Here is a 25,033-nt window from a genome sequence, read left to right as displayed (position 1 = left end):
CTCAAATAAGTGATGCTGCCTTATTACCAACTATCTCAGTATTGCCTACACTGGCCGGCAGCAGCTGTGCATGGATTTTAGGGGAAGGGACATTCTCAGGTGCCGAGATTGCATCCATGTTCTCTGCCCCTGAGCCACCTCCCTTGCCTTTAGGGCTGAGCTTCATTTCAATAGAGCATGAACCTCTTAATCTCAGGGTTGTGGGTTCAATCCCCACATGGGTCAAAATAAGAATAATAATATAATTTATTATTTATTCCCCAGCCACTCTGGGCGGCTTCCAACCGAATATTAAAAACAATACAGCGTCAGACATTAAAAAATTTCCCTAAACAGGGCTGCCTGCAGTTGTCTTTTAAAAGTAAAATACAGTGGTACCTCAGGTTACATACGCTTCAGGTTACAGATTCCGTTAACCCAGAAATAGTGCTTCAGGTTAAGAACTTTGCTTCAGGATGAGAACAGAAATCGTGCTCCGGCGGCAGCGGGAGGCCCCATTAGCTAAAGTGGTGCTTCAGGTTAAGAACAGTTTCAGGTTAAGTACGGAACGAATTAAGTACTTAACCCGAGGTACCACTGTAAAATAGTTGTTTATTTCCTTGACATCTGATGGGAGGGTGTTCCACAGGGCGGGTGCCACCACCGAGAAGGCCCTCTGCCTGGTTCCCTGTAACTTCGCTTCTCGCAGGGAGGGAACCGCCCAGAAGGCTCTCGGAGCGGGACCTCAGTGTCCAGGCTGGATTCCTGCATTGCAGAGAGTTGAGCTGGATGACCCTGGTAGCCCCTTTGGACTCAGTAGAACACAAACCTCTTAATCTCAAGGTCATGGGTTCAACCCCCACGTGGGGCAAAATAATAATAATAATAATAATAATAATAATAATAATAACAATAATAACCCCTGTGGGCTCCTCTACGATTCCATGATTTTGAGGACCTTTCAGGGGCCTGGAGCAGCGTGATTTGTAACCACGAAGAACTCCAGTAATCAACCACCCGTATTGGCAGAGAGAGGGGAATGGAAGCCGGGTGAATGCAAGCCTGGGTCCTTCGCCTTTGCAGCAGGTGACAGATGGGATCCTTCTCTGGGAAACCCCCCATCCTTGCAGGGTCGAGCCATTGCCATCTGTTGCGGCAGCTGCCGGCACGCGCCGGGACACTGACCAGGTGCAGGAGAAGAAAGGAGCGATGGCGAAAGGGGAGGGAGGGCTGGAAGGAAGGAAGGGGGGCTGGACTGTTTGCTGTGCGTCTCCCCGGAGCTTCACAAAGGGGATTGCGAGAAATTACTGCACAGGGCTGGCAGGTTGGCGGTGATGGACGGCAAGGCAGCTGTCAGGGCTGGGCTGTCTTACCAGTGGATTTCTGGCTTGGTCTCCACATCCAAAGGCAGCAACACTGAGACACCAGTTGCTGGAAAACGCAGCAGGTTGAGAGGGGTCTTGCGTTCGAATCTTGCTTTCGGTTTCCCATGAGGGGCATCCGCTTGGCCACTGTGAAAAGGCTGGACTCGATGGACCGCCTTTGACCTGAACCGGCCTGCTCCTCTTGTGTTCTGATGTGGATGTGCACAGCAGATTTGAAAGTGGGGCATCTTGTTTATATATTATTTTTTTAATCTCTTTTTATTAAGTTTCATGTGAATATCCAGAAAAAAGAAAACTAATCGACAATTACAAAAAGTAAAAAAAAATAACAAGAATCTAAACATAACATAAGAATATTACCCGTTACCGTTACAGTTAAATCTCTTCATATTTATCTCATTATATCTTTAAAAACTTAGATCATTCTTCTGCACCCTACCGACTTCCACCCCTCCCGTTTTCAGGCTTCTTAATATACATAGTTTGTTTTTTCTGCAGCTAGTGATTGTTAATGATTTGCACATCGTAGGATTTATATCAAACCTGCTATAGTTTTTAGGTTCCTGCAATTCCCTTCGATACATATCATAAATTTGTTCCAATCGTTAATAAACTTTGTATTTTTTTGGTTTCTAATTTTTTGTGTCAATTTCGCAAGTTCAACAAATTCAAATAATTTTGTTTGCCAGTCTCTAATTGAAGGGGTATTTCGGTTTTTCCAATTTTGGGCAATTAATAATCTGGCGGCGGTTGTGGCATACTGAAATAGTGTCTTATCTTCTTTTTTAATTTCGTCCCCGATTATTCCTAGTAGGAATGCTTCTGGTCTTTTGGGGAATGTATCTTGTTTATATACCTCATCCCTACTACTGAACTGTGGCCCTTTTCTAACTACTATATTTTTCGCTCTATAAGATGCACCAGACCACAAGACGCACCTACCGTATTTTTCGCCCTATAGGGCGCAGTGGCCCATAGGACGCACCTCATTTTTTGGGGGGGGGGATGAATGAAAAAAAATTATTTCGCCCCCAGCCGCGGGGCTGGGGCAGGGGAAGCCCAAGCTTCCCCGACCCCAGCCCTCAGAACAGGCTGCTGTCCGCAAGCCTTGTGAGCCTGGCAGCAACTTCACGCCGGGCTCGCAAGGCTTGTGGATAGTTTCCTGAAGCCTGGAGAGCTAGAGGCATCAGTGCGCACCGACCCCTCTCACTCTCCAGGCTTCAGCGAAAGCCTGCATTCGCCCCCTAGGACGCACACACATTTCCCCTTCATTTTTGGAGAGGAAAAAGTGCGTCCTATAGGGCGAAAAATACGGTAGTTTTTGGAGGAGGAAAACAAGGAAAAAAATATTCTGAATCTCAGAAGCCAGAACAGCAAGAGGGATCGCTGCGCAGTGAAAGCAGCAATCCCTCTTGCTGTTCTGGCTTCTGAGATAGCTGCGCAGCCTGCATTCACTCCATAAGACGCACACACATTTCCCCTTTTTAGGAGGGAAAAAGTGAGTCTTATAGAGCACAAAATACGGTATATCGATTCTTTTGTTCCCTCAAAGCCTGATTTTCCCTCCATTCTTATGAATCATGACAACAGCAGTTCTTTTTTTATATAATTTATTTATATTAATTTATTAGTTTTTCAATATATCATTTTCAACAATAACTAAACATACTTTTATATCTCATACAATTTTTTTTTTACTTCCATCCATCACATCTGAAAATTTTCCAATCTACTCACTTAATATACATTCCTTACTTCCACTATTAAATTTAAATCTCATAACTAATATCTCTGTTCTTTCTCTACATTGCAATGTTTCATACATTTCTCCTTACAAAACGTCTTGTAGTCCTACTAGCGTAATTTGTCGATTACAGTTGCTCTTCAAATAATTCGTATATTTCTTCCAGTCTTCTGTGAATCTCTGGTCCCGCGGGTTTCGAATCCTTCCTGTCATTTTATCTAATTCTGCGTAGTCCATTAATTTTGTCTGCCATTCTTCTTTCGTCAGAAGGCAACAGCAGTTCTTTGCCAGACAGGCCTGAGCTGATCTCTCTCTCTGCGTTAAAGCCTTTAGCCCAGAGCTTTCCAAACCGTGTGTCGTGACGCATGTGCCGGCGGCAGTGTGCAAGTGTGTCCCCTCATGCTCCTCCTGGGGGTGGAAAGGGGTTAGTTTGACACGAGGGCAAATAGAAGAAGATGCCTTCACCCCGGTATGGTGGTTCCCTTTTATCGCCGTCCCTCAGACCACGTGGGGGAACGGACTATATTTTGAAGGGGGGGGGGGGAATCAACAAATTCGTATGCCCCACAAATAACCCAGAGATGCATTTTAAATAAAAGGGCACATTCTACTCATGTAAAAACACGCTGATTCCCGGAACGTCTGAGGGCCGGATTTAAAAGGCGATCGGGCCTCATCCGGCCCCTGGGCCTTAGGTTGCCCTGTCATAAGTAGACTCTCCTTCATTGAAGGCTTCTCAGCAGAGGTTGGAAAGCCATCTGTAAGGGTTATAGTTGACCCTTGGGGTCCCTGCAAGCTCTACATTTCTACAATTCTATGCTTCATGGACCTGAAGTCTGTGATCTCCAGCCAGCCTTCCCAAAGGGAAAAAAATAGGTCTTTGGAGGAGGAGCTGGCCATGGTACTGAACCTTCTTATTTTTCTTCTTTGGTGATCCCTTGTGGCCGAGTAAGATTGTCTTCCATAAACACGGTTTTAACAATGAGTCCATAAGTGACTGTGGAGGCCAGTTCTAGATCCACACGTCCTTCCACACTGGGGACATAGGTTTCCGGGCGGGAGTTGATCACGGTGTGGATTTGCCGAGCGTACCTTCCTCTTAGAATGTTTCTCCCTTGTGTCCTGAGTTCGAGTGTCTTCAAAGCCCATGACACCTTTGGTAAAGGTTGTTCTCCAATTGGAGCGTTCGCAGGCCAGTGTTTCCCAGTTGCTGGTGTTTATACTACATTTTTTTAGATTTGCCTCGAGAGAGTCTTTAAACCTCTTTTGTTGACCATCAACATTACGCTTTCCATTTTAAAGTTGGGAATAGAGTAGTTGCTTTGGAAGACGATCATCGGGCATCTGCACAGCAGGACCAGTCCAACGAAGTTGATGTTGAAGAATCATTGCTTCGACACTAGTGATCTTTGCTTCTTCTAGTACACTGGCATTAGTTCGCCTGTCTTCTCTAGTGATGTGTACACTTTTTTGGAGACACCGTTGATGGACACTCTCTGGCACTGAATAGCAAAGTCCGGACCAACATACATAGGACGTTGCCTTATACCAAATCAAACCACTGGTCTTTCTTGTCAACTCCTATAGTTCCCAAACTTTTTCAGCCCACTGCCCCTTGGTTCCACAAACTCATCCCCAGTGCTCACTATAAAAAGCCTTATTCAGAACAGTGGCTTGCGAGACCCACTATGGAAGATAAAGGTAAAGGGACCCCTGACCATTAGGTCCAGTGTTGACCGACTCTGGGGTTGCGGCACTCATCTCGCTTTATTGGCCGAGGGAGCCGGCATACAGCTTCCGGGTCATGTGGCCAGCTTGACTAAGCCGCTTCTGGCGAACCAGAGCAGCGCACGAAAACGCCGTTTACCTTCCCACCGGAACGGTACCTATTGATCTACTTGCACTTTGACGTGCTTTTGAACTGCTGGGTTGGCAGGAGCAGGGACCGAGAAACGGGAGCTCACCCCGTCACGGGGATTCGAACCGTCAACCTTCTGATTGGCAAGTCCTACAAAGCGTCCCTGCCTTGTAAAAACAGTGGAAAAAACAGATGTTCTGCCCCTGAGCCGCATGGAAGAGCACTTTGACGTACTTGCACTTTAACGTGCTTTCAAACTGCTAGGTTGGCAGGAGCAGGGACCGAGCAATGGGAGCTCACCCCGTTGCGGGGATTCGAACCACCGACCTTCTGATTGGCAGGTCCTAGGCTCTGTGGTTTAACCCACAGTGCCACTCGCATCCCCACTGTGGAAGATAGCAACACAATAAAATTCAAAACAGTAGCAATTAATTGCCTGCTTATTCAAAATCCAATTAAAACTATTTAGCTTAATTAATTCCACAAAACTGATGAACTGCATGTCCGAGATCTGCCTTTCCCTGAGCTGAGCTCCTGTTCGTGTCGACAGAAGGCCTCCAGAGATAGTGGCAGGTCCCCAGAAGATGTGGACATCACACTTTGGCACATGGTAGAGAAGCCTCTTTATCTGTAAGGCCAGAAGCTCCTGTGTGTATTTTTAATTATGGATGGAAATAAATAGTGCATAATTAACGCAAGCTGCATGAAATTTGTGCGAGGAGGCTGGACGTGTCGCACTTCCCCCTGCGATGCTGTTTTGCACCGTTTCCAAGTGCGAGACGCGAAGCAACAGCTCTCCGGAATGTGATCACCTGTTAGCGGAGTCTTTAATTTGCACGTCTTAAGATTTGGCAGCAGAAAACGTGTCCTGACAAAATGAAGGGGCTGCTGTCAAGGAGGGAATTGCCCCCATCTGTGGGGCACGAAGCTCGTGCCCATGTATTGTTTTTTACTTATAAGATTCCTTCGCCATAAGGGGCAAGGGCGGGATACAGCAACACACAGAGAATCGTCGACTTGGAAGGGGACACCAAAGGACATCTAGTCCAACCCCTGGCAATGCAGAAATCACAACCACTGATGGGTGGCCACCCAACCTCTGCTTAGAAACCTCCAAGGAAGAAGAGTCCATTGCCTTCTGAAGTAGTCTGCTCAGGTCTTACTGTCAGAAAATTATTCTTTTTTAAAAAAAAATCATTTTAATTTGATTTTTCCAATACAAAGTTATAAAAATCCAAATGGATATACAGAGATTTCTCCGAGTCTCAGGAATTCCCACCCCTTCCCCGGAGTCCTGATTTAAATATTTATAACTGCATCTTCTTCCAAACTCAAACTATTATGTCCATCCATATTGTCCATGGTAATTGTTACACTAACACGCGAAATCAAAATCCTGTCAATGTTTCAGTCTACTAACAGTGGTCTCTTAAATAACTTAGAAATTTTCCACATTCTTCTGTCAAGTTTTTGTCCTCTTGGTTCCAGAGTTTTCCAGTCAGCTTTGCCATCTTGGCATAGTCCATCATCTTGGCTTGCCATTCCTCTGATAGGGAGTCTTTCTTCTTTCCATCTCTGGGCTAGTAGCATCCATGTGGCTGTTGTTCCATACATAAAAAGTCTTTTCTGGACCTTTGGAATGTCTATACCTGTAATTCCTAATAAAAAAGCTTCTAGTTTTTTAAAACAAAAATTTTTAAAACATTTTTTTCATTTCATTATATGTCATCTCCCAGAAGGCTTTTACCACCTTACAGGTCCACCACGTATGAAAAAGGGTACTTTCTTTTTCTTTACATTTCCAGCAGGTATTTGTACCTGTCCTATACATTTTTGCTGAGTTTGTAGGAGTCAGATACCACCGGTAAATCATTTTCATATAATTCTCTTCCAAAATATCAACATGCCGTGAACTTCAGGTCTGTTTTCCATAACTTTTCCCAATCTGCCACCTGAATATTATGCCCCAGATCCCTTGCCCGGTGTATCATTACCGACTTGACCTGTTCGTCCTTTGTACCGAAAATTATTCTTAATTATTATTCAGGAATCTCCTTTGAATCCATCGATTGGGGTCCTACCAGGGCGGTCTTTAGCATATGCGCCGCCGAGGTGCAAAAATCCACTCAGCGCTTATGTCAGACACCACGCTTATGCCTTATCTCTTGTTTACGAAATAAGGCAGGAAAAAGAAACAAACTTTTTTATTTGCTCATTTATTTACAATACAATTATACTCATTGAGTCTGACTAGCGCCGCCTTTGTGAATGACAAGCGCTGCTGCTAATGCGGCGCGTCTTTGATAAATGAGCACACAGTCGAAAGTCCATCAGTGAAACAGTAGGTAAACATTTCAGTATTGTTGTTGTTTAGTCATGTCCGACTCTTCGTGACCCCCTGGACCAGAGCACGCCAGGCCCTCCTGTCTTCCACTGCCTCCCGCAGTTTGGTCAAACTCATGCTGGTAGCTTCGAGAACACTGTCCCACCATCTCGTCCTCCGTCGTCCCCTTCTCCTTGTGCCCTCCATCTCTCCCAACATCAGGGTCTTTTCCAGGGAGTCTTCTCTTCTCATGAGGTGGCCAAAGTCTTGGAGCCTCAGCTTCACGATCTGTCCTTCCAGTGAGCCCTCAGGGCTGATTTCCTTCAGAATGGAAACAAAATACATGTATACGTAGGTAATACTGAAATGGATTTCCTTATCCATTCTTAAGGAAATCCATTTCAGTATTACCTATGTATATATGTATTTTGTTTTTCTAGCTTGGCCAAAATTATTTATTATTTCATAACAGGTAGATACAGGCATACCTCAGGTTACAGACGCTTCAGGTTGCGTTTTGTCGGGTTACGGACACGCCAAAACCCGGAAGTACCGGAACGGGTTACTTCCAGGTTTCGGCGGATGCGCAGAAGCGCTAAATCGTGCTTTGCACATGCGCAGAAGCACCAAATCGCAACCTGCACATGCGCAGACGCAGCACTGCGGGTTGCGAACGTGCCGCCCGCACGGATCACGTTCGTAACCCAAGCATCCACTGTAGTTAAGAGCTTAAGCGGCTTGAGCGGCGGGCACCTGGCGCCCCCCAGAATTTGGCGCCCGGGTGCCCCGCACCCCTTGCACCCCCGGGTAAAGACGGCCCTGGGTCCTACCCTCTGGAGCAGAGGAAACAAGCTTTCTCCATCTTCCATGTGATATTTGAAGACGGCTAAGCTTTTCTCCCTCTTCCTCAAAGCTGGAGCGTGTGAGCATCCCCTGAAGTTGACTCTTGGACATGACAGAGAAAAGAAATCACAAAACAGAGAAACCAGTAGGAGAACACTTCAATCTCCCAGGACATTCTATACAAGATCTCAAAGTAGCTGTTTTACTACAAAGGAATTTCAGAAATAGACTGGAAAGAGAAGCTGCTGAATTGCAACTCATTACCAAACTTAAAACCATGGAGAGACCTGGTCTGAACAAAGACATTCACCTTCTCACCCCTGGCCTTTTCCTGTAAGACCTATTACAGTCATTAAGAGTCATCAACAGGCTCATCTCAGCTATCTGCCAATCTCCCATTCCCACCACCCTTCTGAGTAACACCCCTCCCCACCTTCTCACTATATAGAAGGATCTGGCAACTTCTGTTTCAGTGTATCTGAAGAAGTGTCCATGCACACGAAAGCTCATACCAAGAACTAACTTAGTTGGTCTTTAAGGTGCTACTGGAAGGAATTTTTTTATTTAGAGAAAAGAAAGTCATTTTTCGTGCAGTTAGACTATGGAACTCCCTGCCACAGGAGGCAGTAAACCAAATGGGTTTAAAAGGGGAAATCCATGGAAGAAAAGGCTATCAGTGGCTGCTAGTCATGGTTGCCCCATTCTGTCTCCACTCAGAGGCAGCATGGGAATCTTGGGCGCGCTGTTGTCCTCCTTGCGTCCCGTTGGCCACTGGGTAGGCCTTTGACTTGATCTCCAGGGCCCTTTGCAGTTTTAACTCCCCACTTCTTAATACCTGTTTTCGTTTTGCTGCCCGGTGCTCTGGGGACGCAGCTAGAATTCGAATCCTGCCCTCGTAATCTTTCGCAGCTCCTTGGCGGTTTTGGGTCGCCCGCAAAGATGCGCCTCCCTCCCTCTCTAAAGCCAGAGCAGGAAACCTGACTGCCCCACTTTGCAGATGCCTGGGACACGGTTGCTAGGGAACTGCCAGAAAGCTCATTAACAGCTGAGATTAAGCAGTGAGCCTGGAAGGAAGCAGAAAGAGAAAGAAAGAGAGGTGAAGAAAAGAAAGGAAGGTGTCAAGGTGAGGGAGGGGGAAAGGAGAGAGGGAGAGAAAGAGGAGGGAGGGAGCTCTCACAAGCACTGAAACTGCATTGGGGTCCTAACCAGTGCGATTTTATTTATTTTATTGCATTTATATCAGACCTTTCCCCCCTCAAGGAGCTCAAAGTGGCATATATGGAGGTGTTCAGATCCTGCCTGCAGGTTGGCCACTGTGAGAACAGACTACTGGCATGATGCGCTGGCCTTCTTACGTTCCTCTCTGTGGCATGTGAGATGGCAAGCTGTAAACACCCTCCACGCATTTACGTGAGTGTGCACTCAAGGCCAGATGCGTCCGTTCCGCACTCAGGGGTTTTTATTTCAGAGCACAATTCAAAGTATTGGTGTTGACCTTGAAAGCCCTAAACGGCCTCGGCCCAGTATACCTGAAGGAGCGTCTCCACCCCCATCAGTCTGCCCAGACACTGAGGTCCAGCGCTGAGGGCCTTCTGGCGGTTCCCTCCCTGTGAGAAGTGAGGTTACAGGGAACCAGGCAGAGGGCCTTCTCGGTGGTGGCACCCGCCCTGTGGAACGCCCTCCCACCAGATGTCAAAGAGAAGAACAACTACCTGACATTTAGAAGATACCTGAAGGCAGCCCTGTTCAGGGAAGTTTTTAATGTGTGACATTTTAATGCACCATATTTTTGCTCTATAAAATGCACCAGACCACAAGATGCACCTAGTTTTTGGAGGAGGAAAACAAGAAAAAAAAATATTCTGAATCTCAGAAGCCAGAACAGCAAGAGGGATCGCTGCGCAGTGAAAGCAGCAACCCCTCTTGCTGTTCTGGCTTCTGGGATAGCTGCGCAGCCTGCATTCGCTCCATAAGATGCACACACATTTCCCCTTACTTTTTTTTTTTAAATCATATTTATTAAAGTTTCCAATACACAAAAGAAATACAAAGAAAAAAGAAAAAGAAAGTACACTTGAAACCTTACTTTCATTGCCAACTTTCTGGGACTCCCCCCTCCCCCTCCCAACTGTATTCCCCTTTCATTAATTTGGTTCTACAAGCTCTTATTCCCAATTTAAAACTTAATTTGATTAATCCACTATTCAATTTAAATTATACAATCATTCCACCATCCCTCATCATTAACAGAAAGAAAAAAAAAATTTCCCCAAGGTCCACCCCAGTTTCCTTCCACGAATTCCCTTTTTTAATAAACACGTCCAATCCAAATAAAGTGATATACAAGAAGTTATAAAAAGATATAGAAAATAAAAGATATAAAAAGATTCAAAAAATAGTTACGCAGCCTTTGGATTCCAAATCTCTCCCCCCCCCCTTTACTTTTTAGGAGGGAAAAAGTGAGTCTTATAGAGCAAAAAATACGGTATTTTCAATCTTTGTTGGAAACCGCCCAGAGTGGCTGGGGAACAAATAATAAATTACTATTACTATCTGTGGCATGTGAGATGGCAAGCTGTAAACACCCTCCACGCATTTACGTGAGTGTGCACTCAAGGCCAGATGCGTCCGTTCTGCACGCAGAGGTTTTTATTTCGCAAGATGCTCCGAGGAAGGAGCAGGGCCCAGGAACACCTGAATCTTTTTTCTTCTTCAGGTGGACAGTGGCTTTGGAGCGAAGCGTTTCCCAAACATCAAACAGGCTGCGCTCTGAACATTAGGCAGCGGGAGGTGGCGATGACTTGGCAAGCCCAGTTTGATCCTCAAAGCTGCTAGAGGATCAAAGTCACAAGGGACTGCCAAGTCATTGCAACTGATTCATCCGAGGGTTTGCTGTTGGCACCGACCAAAAACCTGCAGGTGTAATCTGGGTATGTTGGGAGGCTTGATGCCATTCTCTCACTGCCCTGGCAGGTTGCAGACAGAAGGCCTCAGGAACACGGATTGGTTTTGCCGCGTATCCCTTCAGAATATTTCTGTCCCACCTTTCTGCATCGAAATTTTGTTGTTCTTTTTAAAAAGATATTTATTAAAGGTTTTTAAGATATAACAAGAAAAAAGAAAAATAAACATACAAAATAAAAAACAGTTAAAAACACACATTAATTTTCAATAACATAACTTCCATACACTTATTTCCTCGGACCTCCTCATACCTCCCTTCTTTGTATTCCAGTTCGATTTGTTAGTTCAGCAAATCCTTTCCATTAAACTTTTACCCATTTGTAAAACCTCTTTTTTTCATATCTCTTAAAACATTACAGCTGGAAACCGCTTAGTTTCTATCCAACATCCTTCTAACATTCATTAATTTTACAATGTTTCTGTAAGTAGTCTTTGAATTTCTTCCAGTCTTCTTTCACCGACTCTTCTCCCTGGTCTCGGATTCTGCCAGTCATTTCTGCCAATTCCACGTAGTCAATCACCTTCATCTGCCATTCTTCCAGGGTGGGTAGATCTTGTGTCTTCCAATCTGCATTGAAATTTTGAAGAGGGCTCACAAGGGTACAATGAAAATGGCTGCAATGGTACAGTACAGAGACAGTGTGGTGCAGTGGTTAGAGTGCTAGACTATGGCTTGGGAGAGCAGGGTTCGGATTCCTGCTTAGCCGTGAAGCTCACTGGGTGGCGAGCCTAGCTGAGAACGAAAGAAACGCCAAAAGCCAAACCCCTAACCAAAGAGCAATAGAACAATTAAAATGATTACTTTCTGGAATAACGTCTTTTTTTTTAGACAACCAAGCAGAAATATTTCAGGTTCCAAGGGTATATCATCGCCTAACAAGAAATAGTGTTCAACCTTTTAACTTCTATCAAGATTATAATAGCTAATAACTGGGGGGGGGGAGCATATCTCCTACTATATCTGAATGGATTGAGAAAATTTGGTTCATTGTTACTAACACTAAGCTAACTTATTGCAAAATAATTCATATCAACCCGCCTAACGCGCTTATGGGGAAATGGGCGTTTTTGGGCAATGTTTTGGAACAACAAGCTCAAGGAAAATGCCCAACCTTAAGTTGTTTCCAATCTGCTGCAATTGTATTTATTAATGTCCTTTTATCTTTGGTTTGGACATGGGTGGCGCTGTGGTCTAAACCACAGAGCCTAGGACTTGCCGATCAGAAGGTCGGCGGTTCAAATCCCCGTGACAGGGTGAGCTCCCATTGCTCGGTCCCTGCTCCTGCCAACCTAGCAGTCTGAAAGCACGTCAAAGTGCAAGGAGATAAATAGGTACCGCTCCGGCGGGAAGGTAAACGGCGGGAAGGTAAACGGCGTTTGCGTGCGCCGCTCTGGTTTTGCCAGAAGCGGCTTAGTCCTGCTGGCCACATGACCCGGAATCTGTATGCCGGCTCCCTCGGCCAGTAAAGCGAGATGAGCGCCAAAACCCCAGAGTCGTCCGCGACTGGAGCTAACGGTCAGGGGTCCCTTTACTTTTCTCTTTGGTTTATGCTGTTTATTAGTGAACGAAATAACATAAAATAATTACAGCATCCTCTCCAACATTCCACTGAAGAAAATCAGCACCCATGTCTTTGGGCGCCATGCTCTTGTGCGAGTCGGCTGTCTTGTGTGGGGCCACAATGCCGAAAGTCGCGCAAGCTAGCTGACTTGCACGAGAGCCTTGCACCACCGCAAGCAACCGTTGGCTGCCAGCTCATATTCCTCCCTAAGCTTGGCGGTTGGTGGGATATCCCAGGATCCTTTTGGAAGCTGGGACATTCTTCTGTAATTCCAGGATGTCCTGGGAAAATCGGGACGGTTGCAGGGTATGTTGCAGCAACCAGAACATGTTGTCTGCTTTAAGCACGGGTGAGAAAGCTCAGATCTGCAAGGCTGCTGGTGGCTGGTGCTACCAACCATGCCATCTCCTCCAGGTATCTCCAGGACAAACTTGGTGCTGAGCCTTGAAGCTGTGTTGTATCTCTGCGGCAGCTGCAGAGGGCAGTTTCGTTCTCCCATCCAAAGCCTGCAGGTCTATGAATAGTGCAGTGGATTGCGATAAGGACCCCTTTGTTCACCCTGGTGGCATGTGAGCTGCCTGGGGCCGCTTGCTCCCAGTAGTATCCTGGATCCTGCGGTTCCTTGATCTGCTGGGCTCCTCTGGAAGCGCCTGCTTCCTTGGACAGGGAGGAGAGAACACAGGTGGGTCCTTGCAGACAGGTAGTAACATAAGGCGGTGAAGGTCTTGTTTGAGTGTCTGGAGGCGGTTGGAGGTTGGATGGCGGCTAACAGACTGAGGTTGAATCCTGACAAGACAGAAGAACTGTTTTGGGGGGGCAGGAGGCAGGCAGATGTGGAGGACTCCCTGGTCCTGAATGGGGTAACTGTGCCCCTGAAGGACCAGGTGCGCAGCCTGGGTGTCATTTTGGACTCACAGCTGTCCATGGAAGCACAGGTCAAATCTGTGTCCAGGGTGTCCAAATCTGTGTACCAGCTCCATCTGGTACGCAGGATGAGACCCTATCTCTACACAGACAGTCTCGCCAGAATGGTGCATGCTCTGGTTATCTCTCGCTTGGACTACTGCAATGCGCTCTATGTGGGGCTACCTTTGAAGGTGACCCGGAAACTGCAACTAATCTAGAATGCGGCAGCTAGAATGGAGACTGGGAGCGGCTGCCGAGACCACATAGCACCAGTCTTGAAAGACCTACATTGGCTCCCAGTACATTTCCAAGCACAATTCAAAGTGTTGGTGCTGACCTTTAAAGCCCTAAACAGCCTCGGTCCAGTTTAGGGGGGAAATCCATCCAATAAACATTAGATGATCCCCAGGGCTAGCTGGCTAAATTAGTCCTATTTGGGCCAGTGAGGAAACCAGGGGAGAATTAGCTGTGGGATCCCAGAGCAGGTAATCTTCATAAAAAGGGGAAAGGAAGGGGAATAAAAGATCAGGCTAAGTTCACATTGAAAGCCAGGTGGAATAGCTCTGTCTTGCAAACCCTGCGGAAGGAAGTTAAATCCTGCAGGGCCCTGGTCTCCTGGGACAGAGCATTCCACCACGTCAGAGCCATCACTGAGAAGGCCCTGGCCCTGGTGGAGGATAATCTGACTTCGTCAGGGCACTTTGTGGTTGCAATAAGTCGGCGGTGTGAAAAAGGAACTTTTTGCATGCACAGGCGCCCTGTGCTGGTTGGGGCTGGCGGGAGTTGGCATTCACAGAGCCTTAGCTTTTGGAAGGCTGGCCCAGATTAACTCCTTCCTCTCTTAACAGCTTTGGGCTCCATCCGTGAACCTATACTTGAACACTTAATGCTCTGAGACCATCTTCTCTCTCTCTCTCTCTCTCTCTCTCTCTCTCGCTCTCGCTCTCTCGTGCTCCCCATCCCATTGAAAACACAAGAGGGGGAGGATTGCAAAAGACAGATGTCGTCGCCCGCCGCAGGGCGGAGTGGAGGGAATCGATTACCCAGTCTCTAAAGACTCAGGTCAAGTCTGGGGGTCGTCAGAGGTCGGCTTCCAGATGGCGAGACGTGTGTCTTGAGAAAAGAGGGGCGACTTGCTTTGTAAGGCAGCTCTCGAAGGAACTCCCCCTTTGAGGCGGCTCAATGAATCAAAGCACCGATCTCACCCAAAAACCCTCGCTCAGAAAAAGGGGCGTCCTGCGGAGCTCTATTGTACACTTCCCTGCTTGGGCGCTCTCTGCAGAGCTCAGCAAGCCCACCAGCCCAAAGGTTTACGGCAATGCGTATTATCAAGCAGGAAAACAGGACTGAGGGAGAGGGATATGATACGATATTGTCATTGTCCCATACAAAACAGCGAAATTGAAAAAATCTACATCAGACATTCAAAAACCAACAAGCCTGCTATCCCAGCGTGGTTAGCCCCCTAAAAACTCGGACACCCCATAATTAAATACAATATACTCCCATAGAGACTACCTTAAAGGTAAAGGGACCCCTGACCATTAGGTCCAGTCACGGCCGACTCTGGGGTTGCGGCGCTCATCTCGCTTTACTGGCCGAGGGAGCCGGTGTACAGCTTCCGGGTCATGTGGCCAGCATGACTAAGCCGCTTCTGGCAAAACCAGAGCAGCACACAGAAACGCCGTTTACCTTCCTGCCGGAGTGATACCTATTTATCTACTTGCACTTTGACGTGGTTTCGAACTGCTAGGTTGGCAGGAGCTGGGACCAAGGGAGATCAAGACCTGTTTACCTGGCTCAGTTGGTAGTGCGTGAGACTCAAGGTCCTGAGTTCGAATCCTTCGTTGGGCAAAAGATTCCTGCATCGCAGAGGGGGTTGCAGATGACCATTGTGGTCCTTTCCAGCTCCATGATTCTGTGATTTAATATCATTCAAAGCAAGTTCATACGCGCACACAAAAAAACCCCACCAGCTGGGAGAGACACCCTTGCACTACAATGCAACAAAGCCTGGACCACACTTCGGTCTCTGCTCCCCAGTGGTGTAATCCTATTCCTTCTGCAGCGGGGTCCCTCTCTCCAGCGCCCCAGAGCAAGCATAGGCAAACTCAGCCCTCCAGATGTTTTGGGACTACAACTCCCATCATCCCTACCTCACAGGACCAGTCCTCAGGAATGATGGGAGTTGTAGTCCCAAAACATCTGGAGGGCCAAGTTTGGGGGTTCCTGCCCTAGAGTCACTCAAGTCATCACAGAAGGGGAGCTTTTCAGCCATGGTTTGGAGTCAATCAGAGTGCAAGGAGGCGAGTTGGCCACTGGGGAGAGGCTCCTGGGCCCCCTCTGAAGAAGGTGTGAGCTGAAAATAAAAAAAATCCTTCCAGTGGCACCTTAAAGACGAACTAAGTTAGTTCTTGGTATGAGCTTTCGTGTGCATGCACACTTCTTCAGATACACTGAAACAGAAGTTGCCAGATCCTTCTGAGAAGGTGGGGAGGGGTATTACTCAGAAGGGTGGTGGGAATGGGAGATTGGCAGATAGCTGAGATGAGCCTGTTGACGACTCTTAATGACTGCAATAGGTCTTACAGGAAAAGGCAAGGGGTGAGAAGGTGAAAGATGGCTTAGTCATGTATAATGAGATAAGACAGTGTTTCCCAACCTTTTTTGGGCAAAGGCACACTTGTTTCATGAAAAAAATCTCGAGGCACACCACCATTACAGCCCCGTGACGTCAGCGCGCAGCGTCACGCCGGGAGGGACATGAATTGCTAGCAAATTACATAATCACCTCCTTGAGGGCTGGCTCATCTTCTCCGAAGGCAGAACCCCATTAATTAACAGGACAGACTCACACCATAGCCAAGACGAGGGGGGAAAACCTCAGTCATGCACAGTCATGCACATGTGGGGGCTAAATGAGGACGAAGACCGGGCAGAGAGCAGGGTTCAAATCACCCCACCTGGCCAGGACAATCCCTGGGTGCTCCCTTGGGCCACTCGCCTGACCCACCTCGCAGGGCTGTTGTTGCGAGGATAACACGGGGAGAACCACGCGCGCCCCCGGGAGCTCCTTGGAGGAGAAATCGGGCGATGAATGCAATGCACTAAATATATGAGAGGCGACCAGGTTTTGCAGGTGAGGGGCCCCCGCCAGCCTCCGCTTCCAACACCCGGCGCAACGACGCCGAAGTTTCCCCCTGGGCTCGGCTCGGGGAGCAGCGCTGCTCCCCCCCGGCTCCCCTTCGCCCTCCCGGCTCTCTCTGCCGCCCACTGGGGACTCACCTGCCAAGTCCGGAGCGCCGGTGGAAGTTGCATGCATGCATGCAGGGCACCGCGTTGCCATTGCATTGCACTGCACTCCATGTTACAATTGTTGTGTAATTATAAGGTGGTTGCATAATCTCTGCAGGGGTCCGGCTGGGACAGGGCGTCGCTGCAACTAGGATTGTTTATTATGTTTGTTTTATTATGTTGGAAGTCACCCAGAGTGGCTGGAGCAAGTGGGCAGGGTACAAATAATAGAATTATTATTATTATTATTATTATTATTATTATTATTATTATTATCCTGCAGCGCTTCTGAATTTGCTTCCAGACTGTTGCTGCCCCCTGAGGCTTCCTCCTTCTCCCCACTCTTGAACCGAGTGGCAATTCACCTCCATCTTTCTATTTCGTTCCTCACCATTAAGGGCCGTTGGTCCACCCTGGTACTTAAAAAAATTAAAATAATAATAATAATCAACCTGCCTTGGGATGACACTTCCAGGTCCTCGCCTTCCAACATCCTGCTGCCATATTTGGGCTGCGGGAAGTAGCATTTGGACCCAGTTGCCATGGTTCTTGCTGAGTGCCCAGTTGCCGTGGCAACCGTTGGCCAGGAAGAGACGAGTTTAGACGTGGGTTAAAATGATCTGCTCCGTCTGCTGAGGGTGGGGGGGTGGATTCTCCCCCGCAAGATGCGTTTCGGGATTTTTATATATTTTTAAAATTACATTTATATCACACCTTTTCTCTCTCTCCAAAGGAGCTCAAGGTGGCGAGAATGGTTCTCTCTCTCTCACATCCCACCCCTATTTAATTCCCACAACAACCCTGTGAGGTGGGTTAGGTTGGCAGGCAGTGAGCCTCATGGCCGGGTGTGGATTCGAACCCTGGTCTTCTCCCAGGTCCTAGGCCGAGACTCCAACCACTATGCCACACTGCCTATCTGCTGACTGGTCCTTCTAGGGTACCAACATCACGCTTAAGCAGGTTGTAGTACAGGGGTCAGCAAACTTTTTCTGCAGGGGGCCAGTCCACTGTCCCTCAGACCTTGTGGGGGGCTGGACTGTATTGGGGGGGTGAACGAATTCCTGTGCCCCACAAATAACCCAGAGATGCATTTTAAATAAAAGGACACATTCTACTCATGTAAAAACACACTGATTCCTGGACCATCCACAGGCCGGATTGGGAAAGGGATTGGGCCGGATCCGGCCCCCGGGCCTTAGTTTTCCTACCCATGCCTTATCCTAGAATCATAGAATCATAGAGTTGGAAGAGACCACCAGGGCCATCGAGTCCAACCCCCTGCCAAGCAGGAAACACCATCAGAGCACTCCTGACATATGGCTGTCAAGCCTCTGCTTAAAGACCTCCAAAGCAGGAGACTCCACCACACTCCTTGGCAGCAAATTCCACGGTCGAACAGCTCTTCCTGTCAGGAAGTTCTTCCTAATGTTTAGGTGAAATCTTCTTTCTTGTAGTTTGGATCCATTGCTCCGTGTCCGCTTCTCTGGAGCAGCAGAAAACAACCTTTCTCCCTCCTCTATGTGACATCCTTTTCTATATTTGAACATGGCTATCATATCACCCCTTAACCTCCTCTTCTCCAGGCTAAACATGCCCAGCTCCCTTAGCCGTTCCTCATAAGGCATCGTTTCCAGGCCTTGGACCATTTTGGTTGCCCTCCTCTGGACACGTTCCAGTTTGTCAGTGTCCTTCTTGAATTGTGGTGCCCTAACTGGGAATAGACCAATTAGCATCCCACTGCCAGGACCACGTGGAGGTGGGAAGCTCAGGCTGGTTTTCTTCAATCTGTTTTGGAGGTTTCGGAGCTGAGAGAGAGCACAAATAAACACTGGCTGGCTTTAACCTCTCTAAAAATAACCTCACAAGGCTCAGGCCGCCCCCTGGATTCAGGTGGGGGGGAGATGGAGGTTCCTCCTCCTTCTTGGACTGCTCCTTTGCAATAAGGGGGGTCAGCAGGAGCAGAATGGGGGGTGCATCACCCAGAGGAATTTTGTAAATGTGATGTGATCCTCAAAGCCTTTGTGTCTTCCCATCAGATCCCCAACCCCAGCACTTTAGGCAGGGCTGTCTTTAGCATATGCGCCCCCGGGGTGCAAAGATCCGCCCGGTGCCCCCAAATTTAGTTTAGCCGCCCCCAAAGGTGTCAAAGGTGCTGCTGACCCCGCTGTCGCATAGCAGCTCCAGACAATACATAATATTTTGATGTAAGAGTTAATTTTGCGTGTACGGCGCCGTTGAGAATGACAAGCATCGCCGTTGTGAATGACAAGCACCACCGCTAATGTGGTGCGTCTTTGGTAAATGAGCGCACAAAGTCAAAAGTCCTTTAGTGAAACAGTAGGTATACATTTCGGTAATACCTAGGTATATATGTACCATATTTTTCGCTCCATAAGACTCACCTGAGAGTAAGACGCACCTAGTCTTTAGAGGAGGAAAACGAGAAAAAAAATATTCTGAACGAAACAGTGGATGTATGATTTTTGTGGTTCATGCTGTGGCCACAGACATGATATGTGATTTGACGGTGAGTTTGGGTAGCCCAATGCAAAAATCCTGTGGATCCATGTGGATCTGTTCTTTGTAACCATGTTTTTGCACCATTGCGGCCCCACAAAACAGTGGGTGCGTGATTTTTTTGGTGCAGGCTGTAGCCATGGACATGCAATGTGATCTGATGGTGAATTTGGGGTGACCCAATGCAAAAATCCTGAGGATCCATGGGCTTTTAACTCCCCGCTCACAGGCAGCCTCCTTTATCTCTAGCATCCCTTATCTCTCTCCCGATCCCACCGATCAGCTGCTTCCTTTCAACACTCCCTTCCCTCTTGTTTGCCTTAGTGTCTTTTCCTTAGCTGGAGCAGTTTTTTGCTCCTCCTTTTATTCTAATTTCTCTCCTTATTGCTTTAGTCTTCCTGTTTCCCCCCCTTGCAAGTCTGCTGTCTTTACCTCCCCCCTCCCAGGCAGCCTCCTTTATCCCTAGCGTCCCTTATCTCTCTCCTCAATCGGCAAACGATCAGCGGCTTTGTTTCAACACCCACTTCCCTCTTTCAAAAAAAAAAAAGCATGATCTGCTTTTTGCCCCTGGGCAATTTGGCTCCAGGGACCACGCATTCGCTCCATAAGACGCACAGACATTTCCCCTTACTTTTAAGGAGGAAAATACAGTATTTTGTTTTTCTAGCTTGATCAAACTCATTTATTATTGCATAACAGGTAGATAGTTAAGAGCTTAGGCGGTTTCAGCAGGCGGGTGCCTGGTGCCCCCCAGAATTCAGCACCCGGGTGCCCCGCACCCCTTGCACCCCGGGTAAAGATGGCCCTGACTTTACGCCTCGTCCTATGCAGGAGTGCCAACTTGGCCCCAGAGCCGTGGATCCCTGGGGCCATGGGTGCCCGGGGCTGTGGGTGCCATGCAACGTGCATGGCCCTGGCATCAAAATTTGTGGGTGCCCGGCCTCTTCATGGGGAATTTGTGGGTGCTCAGGCACCCATGGCCCCAGAAAGTTGGCATCTTTGGCCTCCATTCACTCCAAATTTCCTCATTCTTTCTTTTCATTGTCAGTTCACACAAACACACACGCCATAACCCCAACTCCTATCATCTCTGCACAACGTAAGCTTTCCTGGTTGGGACCATTTTTCACCTGTTTTGTGTGGTGTTGTTGTGCCCTTCACCCTAAGGTGGGTTACGTTAAAACGCAATGCTGAAAACAGTTTGGCATAAGTACCATCTAATTCTCTGGCGGCAGGATCCGTCTTGTGGTTTGGGCTAACAGGATAATAGTCAATAAACGTGCTTTTTAAAGAAGCGGTTTGAGGCAACTTACAATCACAGAAATGAAGCGAGTCTTGAAAAGATTCGGCATTTGCCAGAAGCTACAAAATGCCATGCTGGAAGGAGCTGGTGGAAGCTGGGAGTCAGAAAAAGCCTGGAGGGTACCAGCTTGAGATTGCCAGTACCAGAACTGGCACTGTAATCATCATCATCATCATCATCATCATAATTTATTATTTATACCCCGCCCATCTGGCTGGGTTTCCCCAGCCACCCTGGGCGGCTTCCAACAAAGCATTGAAATACAGTAGTCTGTTAAACATTAAAAGCTTCCCTAAACCGGGCTGCCTTTAGATGTCTTCTAAAAGTTTGGTAGTTATTTTTCTCTTCGACATCTGGTGGGAGGGCGTTCCACAGGGCGGGCGCCACCACCGAGAAGGCCCTCTGCCTGGTTCCCTGTAACTTGGCTTCTTGCAGGGAGGGAACCTCCAGAAGGCCCTTGGCGCTGGACCTCAGTGTCTGGGCAGAACGATGGAGGTGTCACATAATCCCCGTTCCACAATAGTAAGAAATCGATATTTTTGTTTATTTGTTGCATTTACACCCAACCCTCTCTCCAGCACCCATACATTGGAGCTCCCTTCACCATCCTCTTTCCAGAACATGCTAAGAATTTTCTGGGTTTTTTTAGGAAAGCCCAGATATGTAGACGTGGGTTTTAATCCTATGGGTTTCTTGGCCTGTCCTCGATCTTATTCCCCGCCTGCCCAATATTTTAAATAATCTTTTTTAAAACTGCTTTACCGATGATTTCATTGTTCCATTTCGTTGTTTTCATAAACTGCTTTGAGGTAGTTGGGGGTTTTTTTGCTGAGGTTTTCCCCCCCTCTCCTTTCGTAACAATCGAGTGTTATATACTTTTCCCGAATAAATAAAAAAATGAAAGCACTTACTCAAGGGGCGGGGAGAATTGGGTCAGTATGTCCTCTCCTTCGCCTTCCAAAATTCTGTTGGTAGGACAAGACTTCTGGTTCCCAAGAGCTCCACAAATATCTTTTGTTTTACGTTTGTGTGTTGTTGTTGTTGTTTTAAGACATAATTTTTTTATTGATTTTTCACAGATGTTGCAAATTTATTTATATTTCAATACATGTTTTTCTCAAAATTTTGACTTCCCATCCTTACTTTTATTCTTACCTTATTCCCACTGCTTTATATGACATGTTTTAATAGAATTATGCTCTATTTCGCTTTTGTTGTTTTCACTCCTCTTCTCATAATTCGAACCCTGACCACGTTTTCATTTGAATATAACAGTTCTTCAAATAGTCTGAAAAGGGTCTCCACTCTTCCATGAACAGTTTGTGTGACCTTTGGTGATTAGCCGTGACCCCCGCTAATTGATTTACGAACCTCGATTAGCGATTTATGACTTCCCGGGTCCGCCGCGCCTCCCTCAGCTGCGCCACTTCGTCACGACTCAGCAGAGCTTCGCACAGCGTTGTAAAACTGTCACGTTCCAGACAAACACACACAGCACCGGTTTGTCTATTTACAGCATTTATTCCAATATTTCTCAGGAATTTCCAGGGCTAGTAGCAGCCATCTCAGCCCTGCGTCTGTTCCCCACAGCTCACATCGTGGGACTGGCAAATTTTGCCTCAAGCTCCTCCCGAGCTTCTAAAAGTGACGTCAGAATGGTGAGGCATCATGGGAACAACTTAACCAGTTAAGTTCCAACTCCAACACCCCCTCTTGCATCACCTTCTGACAAGACCCTCTGAGTTCAACAGTTCGTCCCTTTTGTCTCTTATTTTTGCTATCCTTTTCGCCATTTCCGCTTAGTCCATTAACTTTTGAAGCCATTCCTCTCCTCCTTACTCTGAATTTCTCCTTCTTTCTATTTTCTGCATATAAAGGATTCTGGCTTCTGCTGTTGCAAACCTAGTTTAACCATTTTTTTCTGAACCTTCCTTCCTATTATCCCTAGGAGAAACCTTTTGGGAATAACCAATTTGAACCTTTTTCCCATTCATCATGTATCATTTCCCCAAAGCCTTTTTACACGTCTGCCACATATGCAGGCATGGGCAAACTTGGCCCTCCAGATGTTTTGGGACTACAATTCCCATCATCCCTGACCACTGGTCCTCTTAGCTAGGGATGATGGGAGTTGTAGTCCCAAAACATCTGGAGGGCCAAGTTTGCCCATGCCTGACATATTTTGCTGGTCCCGGGGGGAGGTTACCGTGAGGCGTGGTCAGAGTCCGGTCCTGGGTCTAGAGACTGTCCATCAAGGACGAAGCGGGGTCCAAAGCGAGGAGCCGGGCAAGGTCGGGAACTCTGGAAGAACAGGTCTGGGTGCTGGCAGAAACAGGTGTTCAACGACGTTGCTCCCGCAACCTGGAACCGGGCTGACTGGCCTTTATCTTCTCTGAGGCAGTGGCGTAGTGTGCAGGGGGGGCCGGGCGCACCGGGCGCAACATCTGGGGGGGCGCTCGCACTCGCAGCTCTCTGCCCCTACCTGGCTCACTCACTCTCTCTCACTGCAGTGCTGGCTGTGCGAATCCGATCCGAGCCGCCGGGTCGCCGCCCACTGTGGGGGGGGGGGTGCCAGGCGTGCGGTGCGGAGAGAGAGCGAGGGACTATCTGGGGGAGGGACAGTGCAGCGGCTGCCCAGCGCAGCGCTGAGCGCGGGAGAGAACCACACCAGACCAGACCAGGCAGCAGCAAGAAGAAGCTGGCAGCGGCGGCAGGTTAGGGGTTAGGGGCTGCAAATTACTTGCCTTGCCCCGGGTTAGGGGGCGCAAATTACTTGCCTTGCCCCGGGTGCTGACAACCCACGCTACGCCGCTGCTCTGAGGCCAGGGGCGGTCCCGGCCCACAGGTGACCCGCCTCTCCTGGCCTTAAGGCGAGCACTCCTCCTGGGAGAAACCAGTTCCCTCCGCCTCTCTGCCCTGAGCCTCTGCAGCTCAGGAGAGGCTGGAGGGTTACTGGACCCAGAGGCAACCTCACCTTCCCCTGACAGGGCTGGGAGAGGAGCACCTGCAGGCAATGGGTCCTCCATCACCTCCTGAGCGAGAGTGGATTCATCTGGTGTCTGCTCCTGAGGATCCGGCACAGGTGAGGACCCTTCAGGCTCAAGCTCCAGCCCCAGCTCAGCTGGTCCTGGAGGCAGGGACTCCTGTGCAGGCTGGGATTCCTCAGGTTCAGCCTCTGAATCCGATTCCCAGGCCATCACACATATGGGGGGGGGGGGATAAGGCCCTTCAGTATGTTTACACTTCCAAAATTTACTTAGTGCATTTTTATGCTTCTTAGCCACTTTTTACATTTGTGTTTTAAAGACAGTTAACTTTTCCATATTTTCCGGGAAGCAGTTTGAGCTCCTATCAAGGGTCACCTCGTCACTCAGATTTTTGCTCTTCCTTTCCCATGTTTGCAGGACTAAGAGGGATCTCCGGGTTCAAGTCTCGGACTGCATTCAGCTCAGCCTCCACGGACGGAAAAAATTGGTCTCCGTGGAGACGCGTGCCGAACAGACCACGCCCGACTTCGCCAAGAGCCGTGATGGCTTCGTGCTTCTCTGGCCGAGGAGATAAACCGTGGTCAATTTTGGAGGACAGGACTTCATCCCAACAGCCCTTCAACGGAGAGTAAAAATAATCATCATCAAGGCAGCTGTGTTTTAGAATCATGCAGCAAAGCATCGCTGCTTGGACTGCTAGTGTAGAGTAGGAACCCTATCAAACAAAAGGAAAGAAGTACCTAGCCTTAGATTCTTCCCTTCGTTCTCTCTTTCTTTTTTTAATACTTTATTGACAATCTTATACAACAAATATAGTATATATCTTCTTTAACTGGACATGAGTATAAATCTTACAAACAAAACAACAACCATATACAAAGCATACCCCTTTTGTCAACAAACAATAAACTTAATTTATATTTCTACTACCTCTTGTTTTCTTCTCTATTTATTAACGTGGATTAAAAAACAAAAAAACACATAAGGGGACTTCCTATCGTTTCCTTCGTTCTGTATGCTGATCTGCATGGTAAAACTTGAAAGCCTCCTTATCGCCGCATTCACGGGACAGAGCAAGGAAGGTTCGTCAGTTACTCTGACACTCTTGCCGATGGTGACATCATTCCTCCTTGTTCGGGGTGGTGGTGGAGGGAGAATCCTTAAGCCACGCTACCCGATGTTTTCCCCTTCAGTACGCCATGGGAGAATGAGCCGGAATCTGCAGAGACCTGTGTGATGTGGATTACGAGAAAGGGAAGAGACCAAGTTGTGTTCCCTGGGGCTGCATAGCTCAGCCTTCGGTCCAGTATACCTGAAGGAGCGTCTCCACCCCCATCATTCTGCCCAGACACTCAGGTCCGGCGCCGA

General features: G+C 47.8%; 1 protein-coding gene across 2 annotated transcripts in view; it reads left to right on the top strand.

Moving 5' to 3' along the window:
* The window catches only part of MYO1G (myosin IG), an 88,724-nt gene extending 64,130 nt beyond the window's left edge, over positions 1-24,594 (top strand). For both annotated transcript variants that reach the window (XM_083466692.1, XM_083466693.1), the window contains exon 22: positions 24,083-24,594. In XM_083466692.1, the coding sequence (XP_083322818.1) occupies positions 24,083-24,239 (157 nt within the window). In that variant the 3' untranslated portion in view covers positions 24,240-24,594. The remainder of the gene's footprint in view (positions 1-24,082) is intronic.
* The last annotated feature ends 439 nt before the right edge of the window (positions 24,595-25,033 follow it).

Source organism: Podarcis liolepis (genome assembly GCF_965112155.1).
Source record: "Podarcis liolepis genome assembly, chromosome: 12".
NCBI lineage: Eukaryota > Metazoa > Chordata > Lepidosauria > Squamata > Lacertidae > Podarcis > Podarcis liolepis.
Note: the sequence above shows the minus strand (reverse complement) of the source record. Positions and strands in the feature narration are given on the sequence as shown.